Here is an 11,468-nt window from a genome sequence, read left to right as displayed (position 1 = left end):
TCACGCCATGGCCTTCCTTGGCCATGTCGTGGCACAAGATTTCCTCCAAAACTTCATCTTTAGTCCCTACTAAAAGTAAGCTTAAATAGTCTGGAACACAGGTGTTACAAATACCATAATGTACTTAGATCATGTAAAATTTTCACCATGGTGATGTAGAAAAGTTAGGTGTACTCGATATCACCAAGGTGAAATTTTAACATGATCTAAATACACTAAGGGTTTAAAACAATGTCTTAAAACCGGTTTAAACCGACCTGTCGAATCGGTTGGACCGGGAACCGTTAATGAAAGCAGCTCAACAACGATTGATTTTATGTTAATTTTAGACAAAATCGAACTGGAAGATATCTTCAAAAAACCTGGTTGATGCGGTGTGATAGAACTAGTAAAAAAACCGTTTTAACTGGTTTATTGGACTTGTATAGTTGAATTTCGCTTAACCTGCATTACCAAAAGCAAATTGCACATTTTCGAATTGTACATAACTCGAATGCCGACGCACACCATTGTCAGATATAGGGAAATTCTTTGTTGAAATGGCGGTCGAACCAGAAACTAGTCACCAAATCGGTTCAGCTAAAAACTGGTTTTTAAAACATTGGTCTAAATACACAAAGGCATTTCCCTTAAAATTACGAACTCATTACGCTCAATGTTTACTCGATTAGAACTTCAAAGGTGAACAAGCTTACTTTAGATGATTGATTTATGCTAATATCTGCTAGTTGGTTGATTGCATTTTCTTGAGTTTTTGTATTGATATTAGTATATTAAGGGTAAAATTGGTGTCCGGTTTAAAATTTTGAAACAAATGTATCTATGAATAACTTTAACAATTTGGATGGTTGAACATTAACAATTTTTTTTTCTAGATGTAAACAAAAAAACAATAGTTCATTGGTAATTAGTTTTTTCATATATATGTCATATAAGCTATAACTTGCTACAGTTTGTTATAATGATCATATATAAATACTTCCAATAAGTTTTTTTGTCTAAATGTATACAAAAAAAGTTAACTAAAGACAAACAAAACGAATTTATTTTTTACACTAACAAGTCATTTTCCCTAAAAAAAAGTACATACTTTTTAAAGTTATATAGCAAAGCTTTAACATTTTTATTTAAGTTTTGATATTAAATTACTTATATATTCATTATATATATTCATTAGATATTATTACAGCTTTAATTTAATTTTGATATGCATGTTCTATTTATATTTTTCTTTATCATAATATATTCAATATTTGTTTAACAACTAATACACACATCATTGATGCTACTTTTAAATCTAATTTTTTTTCCACAATATTATATATATATATATATATATATATATATATATATATATATATATATATATATATATATATATAATTCAACATTTAATTAAGAGAAAAATACAAATTTCGTTAATCGTATTTATTAGTTTCCAATATATAGAAACAAAGTTACCAACTACAAAAATAGTTACTAACTTTACAAAAGTCATATACAAAATTAACAAGTATGATGAGAAATCATCAATAACCGGAGGTAGACAATAACAAAAACTTCATTTCAGATAAAGACTAAGAACAAATCGGTTTAAAACGAGACCGAACCGAAAAAAAAAAACCACTGTTACTGACCAATCCTAAAAAGATTGGACCATTCTCAGACCGATACAAATCGGTCCAATACTAAAGTCAGTTTGGTTTTAACAATACCAAAAGCCAAAGTATATATATATATATATATATATATATATATATATATATATATATATATATATATATATATATATATATATATATATATATATATAAATTTTTTATGTTAATTATATATTCTTAATCACACATTATAACTTCTTCTTTTTTGTTTTTTTATATTTTACTATATCATTTTTAGTAAATCTTATTGTATCTTTTGATGTTGATCACATCATAATTAACGATGAAACTTGAAACCGAAACAAAAATTTTTTTTAAAAAAAAAAGACAAAAAAAATACCACAAAACTGAACCAAAAAAACCCCACACCCGAACCGAGAAAAGCGTACGCAATCTTTGCGAAACTATAACGAAAAAGATGACCATTCTCAAAAAGACCGGTCCAAAAACACTTAGTGTGAGACCTATCCGAAAAAATCGAACTAATGATCGAACCGTTTTAAGACTAATCTGAGACTGAGACTCTTAGTGTGCATCTCTAAGTGGAGGAAAAGTCATATTGGGCTGCAAAAGAGCCTAATTGGGGTGCGAAATTGACCGAGAAATGGTCAAATAAATTTATTCTCATTTTTTATGTTTTCGTTTCGCATCTATTAAGAGATTCTTTTTTTTTTTTCAAGAAAATGGAATAATGCAACAAATATCTACTACTTACATTAAGGTTCCCATCTTTTATATATTTTATACGTTTGATACAATTTTTACCTTCACAAATGTTGTTTTCATGGGTCTATTTTAAGATTCGACATCCGATTATACTATACGATTGTTTCATACCTACAATTTTCATAAATGTAATATTTAGAAATCTTTGATTACTAGGTAAAGTGGGGATTTTCCATATGCGAAAATCTCTGGTGTACTAGGTAAATAATGTATTTTTTGCACATTTCTTATGCAAAAATCTAGTATCTACCCTGTAAATGAAAGATTTTGCAGATGTAATATGCAAAAATCTCAAATCTAAAAGGTAACTAAGAGATTTCACATAATAACGGGTTTTGCATATTTCTTATGCGAAAATTTTGTATATACCATGTAAATGAAAGATTTTGCAGATGTTATGTGCAAAAATCTCAAATCTACAAGGTAACTAAGAGATTTCGCATATGTCATCTAAACAAAAATCTTTGATTTACATGATAGATGTTTAAGATATATGCTATTTTTATTACGTTATGACAATTTATTTGTTGTTAATGTAGCATTAGAACACAACATTTAGTAGGCAGATGAATCCCAAAGTAATTGCTTGCGAAGTTTGAGAAGTAATAGATTGTTTACAAGGAAGAATGGTATAGTTATTTTAGTAGAAAGACTTTGGATATTGGGTAGCCGTACCTTTGACTTCATAGGACTCACTCCTTATTGACCTTAGATGATTCACTCTTTAATCGTCGGGTCATGTTGCATAAGTTTCGACAAGATGTTCAATTAATCGCACAATAACATTTGTGATTTTCTTTTGGTGACTTAGAATTGTATTTCACGCAACAAGAGTTCTGTTAAATAAACGAATTCAAATTCTTGGTATCCGAATATACAAAAGGAATTAGAGGTTGTTACATCAACGTTCCGTTAAAATGTGTTCTCGAATAAAACTAATAACTCATTGACTGTTGAAGATTTGGACAAGTCGGTCCATTACAAAGTGTTTTGTCATATTAATGAAGAGTACGCTGTAAGGGAATGTTACTTCATATCCTTTATAATAGGTTTCTAAGAAAGGAGATGAATTACAAAGTTACACGATAATGACTTTTGCTTGTTGATAACTTAGACAATTGTATCAAATATGTCATACAATTTGTGTGTTTATTAAAGTTGTTATCGATAAATAGTAATTTGATGTTTTCTAAAATTAGAAAATTATGCTTACCTTATTGTCGCTTGCAAAGCCCTGTAAAGATTTGAGTCGCACACTTCTAGATCACATCGACTATTGGAGGAATACCAGCAAATTGTGACAACATGTCTCTATGAGTTTATTTTTGGTTGACGTGTTGCCTCAACAAGAGGGTGCTATGAGAGATTGTAGTGTTTTTTGCTTTGCATGTTTTTAGAACAATTAGTGTCGGTTCATCATTTGATTATAACGACTTCAACACAAGCAACAACTATGTTCAAACCCCAATTTACAATGCATAGCGTTTATAAATACATTTATAAGTGAGTAACTATTATATATAATATTTAATTGCATCCATTACTTTTTATATTTTTCACAACAAATTAAGAAATTGATGAATTATAATATTTTGTGTTTTCATTACTTAAATTAAAATAGTAAAAAATGATAGAATAACCTTATAAACATATTTTACACTCAATACAAACTTGATTTTTGGGGGCGCATCGGGATGATTGTAAAAGATACATTATGTTTTGCGACCAATAAAACTTTCTATAATTTTAACAACATTTGAAAGACGATCCAGTTTCATCAAAATCATGTCAATCTTTCGACTCATAACACCAAATCAATTTTTTTTTTATCTCTTTGAGTTTTTATTAATATCAGTTATTCATTTTAGCCTTTCTTGCACCTATATTGAGAGAGCATGTACACACTCATTGAGTATCTATGTACACGCTCATTGAGTATCTGAGTATCTTTGGAGTCTTCGTTTGGCTTATTCAAATTGTGTCAGTGATCGAGAAACTTAGGTGATAGTGGTTAATTTAGCCATCATAAAATAAGTTAATATAAAAGTAAACACATCAATTTTTCTCTTCATAATACCAAACACCAAATTTATATGAGCTCGTTTTATAGTGAATAAGAAAATGGTGGGATGAAAACATTTTATATAGTATGCATAAAGAAGGTGGTGAGTGGAAAATAAATATTGTTAGGTAAATTCTTAAAAAAAGGTGATAGTTAGAAAGTAAATATTGTCTATGAGACGTGGTTAATAAATAATTGTAAGAGTAGATGGAATCTATGAAAGATGACGCTAAATGAGATGTGGTACCGGAGGAACCAAAGGTACCGCGACTCCCCCACACATGTACTATATATATATATATATATATATATATATATATATATATATATATATATATATATATATATAAATTTCTCGTAACATCTTTAATTTCATAGACAACATATGCTAAATCTATGGTTATTTTTGGAAAACTTATAAATTTTTATTAGATCTTAAAAAATGTTAAATGAGATTAACTTAAATTGGTTTTTTTTTTTTTTTTTCTCTTTAAGTAATACGACAAATAAATATATTCGGTTATTATCAAATCAAATATTGTATGTTTTCTTAAAACAAGAAAACTTATAATTTTCTATGTTATACAATGCATAGGACTTTGTTTATGACAACTAACAAGTGACAAGTACCTATTAATTTATTTTCACATGAAAGATCATTAATAATTCTTTAATTCCAATACAGAAAAAGTGGAGTCTTTATTCATCACCTAATATAACCTTGACAGAAGTGGACAACAGGATCCGTTTCTTGAGGTAAGTAAGTTTATTTCATTCTACTTTTGATCAACTTATTTGTCGTCATCATACATGTAAAATAAGATTTGATCTTTGTTTCCTTAATTATTATCGACTTGACTTGATTCATAAACTATGCCCACTTGATTATTCGAGTAGATGATACGTTCTTTGGTGGTTGTTGACTTTCTCTTTATCAATTGGGTCATCGAGTTGAAGGTTTCTATGATTCTTTGAGTTTCTTAAAATACCCATAAAGAAAAGATCGTGGGTTTTGATTTATTCGAAGCTAAAGCCTTCTTGATGATGTGATTCTTTGAGTTTCTTGAAATACCCATATCATAAAGATTGTGGGTTTTTCATTTCTTTGATGCTTAAATCCTTCTGGATCTCAAAAAGATTGTGGGTTTTTAATTTCTTTGATGCTATCACTTCCCTAATTCTTCCCCTAAATTTTCAATTTCTAGGGTTTACCATGGTCCTTTTGACTGATTCACGTATTTGATTGGTAAGTCTCTATGCTCTCTATCTTTTGCGTTTCTAATTCTATAATCGATTTCAATCAAAAGAAAGTATTGTTTTATTAACTAATAAACATACGACAATTTCAGAGTGCAATCAGGAATTTAATTGATGGGTGTAGATCAAAGAACGAAGACCCTATTCGTATAGCTCCTTATGTTATCCAATTGAGTTCATAAAGATTGTTACTTTTGCATCGAGGAAACACGAACAGATTAAAAATCTTTAGGTTTTTGGATTAAAATTTCCGTTATAGATAAAGTTAAAAGATCAACGATGTCAGGAGTTCAAGATTCATTAGAGATAAAATTCCGTTTGATTGATGGATCAGATATTGGACCTAAAAGCTTTCCAGCAGCTGCAAGTGTTTCGACTTTGAAAGAAAGCATACTTTCTCAATGGCCTAAAGGTTTGTAGAATCTTTTTATACTTAAAATTTCGTATTTAAACATGTTTATTTTGTGGTTTTCATGTCTTGCGATGCATATTTGTTGTTCGATTTTTGAAAATAAATAAGATTCAAATTTCAATCACGAAAATTACCATAATCGTTATTTCGCAAAATTCATGAATTTCTCAAAGACGTTTTTGCAAAATATGTAGTTATCTCATAATTTTTACGCAAAAAATGTTCACTTTATGATACGACATCTCCTATTTTGGTCATTTAAGTGATTATCCCTTGAAATAATCACATTGGTTTCTTTTAATTTTTCCCTTTTTGGGTGTTTTAGGCGATTTAGATCATTTGCGAAATAAAATTCTTTAAAAATATCCTTGAATCTTTATTTTTTGTTAATCCTCATCATCAAGCTAAGCTAGAAAAACTAGAAAGAAGAGTGGAGTCGAAATTTAGAGAAAGTCTTTTTTATTTTTGGAGGATGAAACTTATTTAATATATGATATTGTATTAAAGTTTTTTTAAAAAAATGTAATCTTTTTGGTTTTGCAGAAAAGGAGAATGCTCCAAAAACAGTTAAAGATTTAAAGATAATTAGTGCAGGAAAAATATTGGAGAATAATAGAACAATAGGCGAATGCAGGAGTCCTTTGTGTGATGTTCCTGGTGGAGTTACTACTATGCATGTTGTTGTTAGCCAACCACCTCAAGAAAAAGGTAAGGGTAAAATGACCGAAATACCCTTTTTTAAATGTGTGTATAGAATAGATTATAAAAGTTTCGTAAAGAATGAATTGATTAAAAGGTAATTTGAATACTTTTACAAGTATCTATAGTTAGTATTAAACTATGTTTTTATAAAAGTAAAGTTTTGTTACAAAAAGTCGATAAAGGGTAATTTTGTCATTTATCACGTAATTGATTAAAAGGTAATTTACATACTTTTACAAGTATCTATAGTTAGTATTCAACTATGTTTTTATAAAAGCAACATTTTGTTACAAAAAGTCGATAAAGGGTAATTCCGTCATTTGTCACGTATGTATAATTGATTTTCAGATATGTGTTTATGAAACAAACCGTAATTTACAAAAAGAAATAATAAAGGGTAGTTATGTCATTTGTCGTTTCTTACATTCTAAATCCTTTGACATTGTTACAAACAAAAGAAAAACGTAACAAGGAATGTAATTTGTATTTGTATTCCATTCGGTTTCCTATTGACCAAAATATCCCTTTAGTAACATATGTTGTAAATGACTGAAATGCCCTTTTTAAACCGGTTAAAAAAAGCTTCATGAACACAAAACTATTAAAAGGGTAATCTTATTACATGTATTCCTAATTGATTTTCAGATCTATATTCCAATTTCTTCCAAAACATTATTCGAATCAAACACAAACACAAACACCTTCGAAAATCTAAATTATATTTTTCTTTTTGAAAAATTAACAGAAAAGAAAGTGACAGATGATCCAAAGATAAACAAGTGTGTATGTGTGATATTATAAGAAGCAACTCCAAATACAACGGATTTACATCTTCATTTGCAGGTTTGTTGCCACTTTACTCTTTATTTGCTATATATTGCTATTAATATTATCATTAAATTATTTAAATTTATGTAATTATGTGTTACATTGGTAAAAAAAAAAAAGTGTAATTATGTTACTATTGTGAGTAAAAAAGATAAAGTAGATTTATTTTTATGAATTTATGGCAGATAAAGGATGCTGGGGTTTGCATAAAGATGATGATGCTGTTAATGAATGGTTTGGACTTTGGATTGAGGTTTTACAAAGAAAAAAGGAAAAATTGGTGAAATTATATACATTTGTATCTATACAGATTTTTTTTTTGGGTTGTTTTTTTTGCATATTTTGTTAAATCCTGTGGATTTTTGTTACTTGAAAAATCTTTCTTGATGGCTTTTGATTCTTATTTGGTTGAAAAACTGTGATTAGATTTGATTATTTGAATGGAAACAAATTATATTTCTTGTTTTGTGTTTGGTAATGTACAACTTTTTGATGCATAAGGTACAAATCATTGATTGCTGTTTTGTTTAAGCTTCATTAGAGCAGATGTAGATGTTGACTAATTGGTTTTTGACAATGGTCAAACGCTGAAGGAGAAGACTATACAACAAGAATTTGGAGTATTAGGGACATTGCTTTTTGCGACGATAGGACCTATAGCTATAGCGATTAGCGACGACACCAGACAAGCCACGCTTGTTGTCGCCGCTAAAACACCGTCATCGTCGCTAATAGCATTGTTGCTAAAGATATGCACCGGAGATCCGTCGGAGACACGCTGCTACTTTCAATCTTGACCCTTGGTTCAGAACATGATCCAACGGATAGGGTTTGTTCATGTGGAAGGCAATGGCAATAGATACAACACTTTTAACGTCGCCGCTATTAGTGTCGATCCGTTGACCAACATTGGATCAAATCTTTGCCCTACGATTCTCACCTGATCCAACTGTCGGTAATCCCCAGAAAGGACGTGTTGAGTTCCCTCCAGAATGTCGCTACTAATAGCTTCTTTGTCACCCCTATTAGGGTCGCCGCTAAAGGGTAGTCCCTTTTGTTCATCTTCCTCTTCCTAGACACCGTTTGTTCGGTAACTCCAATTGCGAATTTATCTCCACTAAACGGTCTCTCTGGAGACGATTTGCGACATCACGACTAACGCCACTGCTCTCCACCGCCGATTGACCTCCAAAGTCGACTCCCACATCCAGTATAACCTCCAAATCCGACTGCCACCTACATTGCCGACTTTCACCTTCGATTACGACTTGATATCTCCGCCGAGGTTCGTTTTCTCTACCCATTTCTCTTTCTCTTCTTTTGTGAACACACATCACCACCTCCAATTCCAATTACAACTATGACTACGACTGAATGATTATCATTATTATTATTATTATTTCTGTTTTTAAGTTCCCAATGTAAGGGCACACATCACCAGCGATTGTAGCTTCGTTTTTCCGGGAACAACAAGTTAGTTTGATTTCTATCACTTTTAAATATGTATTGTATGCATGTGGATATCTTAATCGTTGTATTTTGAATGTATATGTAAAATTAATGGAAACTTTTGAATGTATATGTAAAATTAAAAGAAACTATTGACTGTGGCTATCTTGATCATGTATGAATTTATATGTAAAATTGATGTATATATATGAAACTATTCACGGTATATCATAAATTTATGAATTTATATGTCAAATGATGTATATTTATGACTTTATATGTAAAATTTAAAAATGTTTATATGATTATTAGAAATATTTTTTTTCTATATTAAAAAAATAAAACAAATACATCATAATACATAATTTTTTTTCTATAAGTTGATATTAGTTATTAAATATATTTTATATATTTAAAAAAAAAAGTCCTAATTCAGTTTATAACATACAATAAAAACGTTTTATGATTTAAGACATTAGTGACCATATTTATATATATTTTTTTACCATAATAAACCCAACTATTTCCAAAAAATATTTTAATGTACAAATTCTCCTTCTGTCAAATTTCCATATCCTTTTGACTTTTCCAATGTACAAATCTTTTTTTTTTACTCTAACAACACCATTTCCCATTAAGTAGACATATAAACATTATTTCAACTTATATGAACTTGTGTTTCAAAAACATCAAGATATTTTCTCCATCTAATTGATTTTTAAATATTAGTTGGCATATCCATACACTCTCTTAGATTAGTAAAAGAGATAGCTAAATCCAAAAATTTGTTGTAGATACTTTATGATCCATAATGATATATTCACTGTTCAAAATTATATGATTCATAAATGCTTAGAGGTAGTCTTAATTTTTATTTGCTTAATGCGATATCAAAAATATTTTTTTTTATTAAGATATTCTAAATATTGTTTTGGTTGAATGTTAGTAAATTCATTTTACCTTTTTACTTGGAGATAATCACAAAAATGGGTGCTTATATATTATACTAATCTATTCAGTAATACAACCATTTGTTTATAAAATATGATAGGTATCATTCAATAACACAACCATAATAGAGTAATTATATTATTTATAAATTAGTTATCGAAATATTAATTACTTTAAGTAAAAATTAGATTAAATAAATTGTAACATCTCAAAATTCATGACCAAAAATTTCATTTTTAATTTTGTAATTATAAAAACCAGTAATCTAAAAACATCAATAGTGTCATCCCATATCATAATCAAAATCAATATCTCAATAACCAAAACATGTCATAAGAAAACATCATCAGAGTACAAATCTCAAAGATCTCATATACGGAAAATTATAGTGTGATGCGTTGCGATCATGCCGGCTCTTTTCCTTTAGAAGTAGAAATGCCTAACGCCAAAACTGAAAATCGTAAGCACGAAGCTTAGCGAGTTCCCCCATCATACCACATACCATACAATAAACACACTGCCTAGCATATATGAGTGCTGGTCTACCCTTCGGTATCTTTTAACTAGTAACTGCCTAACATATCAGGGTGTTGGCCTACCCCTTCGGTTTCTTTCAACCGGTAACTGCCTAGCATATCAGGGTGCTGGCCTACCCCTTCGGTCTCTTTCAACTGGTAACTGCCAAGCATATTAGGGTGCTGGCCTACCCCTTCGGTCTCTTTCAACCGATTACAGGGTCTATTTCACCCATACCACTGGCACATAATAACCTAGCATATAAGCATATAAATCACATACTTCCTAGCATATTTAGGTGCCGACCTACCCCGTCGGTCTCTTTCGAATGGGTATGGGGTCTGCTTCACCGCCCCCTATCACTATCACATAATAACATAACATACAAGCATATAAACCTCAACAGATAGTGGCATAACAGAAAAGCATCACAAAGACAATCATCTCTATTGGTGCCTTCGATCCACTTATACTGGGAATGTAACTCATCTCGAAAACTAGAAGTAGCTGAACAGTCCCCGACTCCGAATATACCCCCAATTCAATCCCCTACATAATAAAAGATTTCCTTAAGTACCCATTTCATACTCATAACCCCTTAAGGGTCAACTTTGGTCCAAGTCAAAGTCAACTCTCACGGTTGACTCAACTCGTCGAGTTTTCCCTTCAACTTGCCGAGTTCCCATAAATCGAATCGTGAAATCGCGATCCAACTCATCGAGTTTTCCTCCAACTCGTCGAGTTCTTCCTTTTTAACAAAATCGGTACATTTCAGATCAACTCGTCGAGTCCCTCCATGAACTCGCCAACTTTTTCTTTTTCAATAGAATCGGGACATTTTAGTTCAACTCGTCGAGTCTCTCCATGAACTCATCGAGTTCTTTAGTTTGTTAGTCCCTTCTTA

General features: G+C 30.3%; 1 protein-coding gene across 2 annotated transcripts; it reads left to right on the top strand.

Moving 5' to 3' along the window:
- Positions 1-5,114: 5,114 nt before the first annotated feature.
- On the top strand, positions 5,115-8,114 carry LOC145037146 (membrane-anchored ubiquitin-fold protein 1-like). 2 transcript variants are annotated; one of them, XM_078985738.1, is made up of 6 exons: positions 5,115-5,205; positions 5,655-5,695; positions 5,799-6,118; positions 6,662-6,826; positions 7,566-7,663; positions 7,834-8,114. In XM_078985738.1, the coding sequence occupies exons 3-5, from the start codon at positions 5,986-5,988 to the stop codon at positions 7,619-7,621; spliced, it is 354 nt and encodes a 117-aa protein (XP_078841864.1). In that variant the 5' UTR covers positions 5,115-5,205; positions 5,655-5,695; positions 5,799-5,985; the 3' UTR covers positions 7,622-7,663; positions 7,834-8,114. The 2 variants fall into 2 exon arrangements, with proteins under 2 accessions (XP_078841864.1, XP_078841863.1); XM_078985737.1 differs by lacking the exon at positions 5,115-5,205 and adding an exon at positions 5,256-5,406.
- Positions 8,115-11,468: the final 3,354 nt, after the last annotated feature.

Source organism: Lactuca saligna, chromosome 3, assembly GCF_052625555.1.
Source record: "Lactuca saligna cultivar CGN05327 chromosome 3, ASM5262555v1, whole genome shotgun sequence".
Classification (NCBI taxonomy): domain Eukaryota; kingdom Viridiplantae; phylum Streptophyta; class Magnoliopsida; order Asterales; family Asteraceae; genus Lactuca; species Lactuca saligna.
This window is presented reverse-complemented; position numbering and strand designations above follow the sequence as displayed.

Coding starts and splice junctions, on each gene's coding strand:
- LOC145037146 (XM_078985738.1), top strand. CDS start 5,986: ATGTCAGGAGTTCAAGATTCATTAGAGATAAAATTCCGTTTGATTGAT. Junction 6,119..6,661: donor ACTTTCTCAATGGCCTAAAG/GTTTGTAGAATC, acceptor TTGGTTTTGCAG/AAAAGGAGAATGCTCCAAAA. Junction 6,827..7,565: donor CCAACCACCTCAAGAAAAAG/GTAAGGGTAAAA, acceptor AAAAATTAACAG/AAAAGAAAGTGACAGATGAT.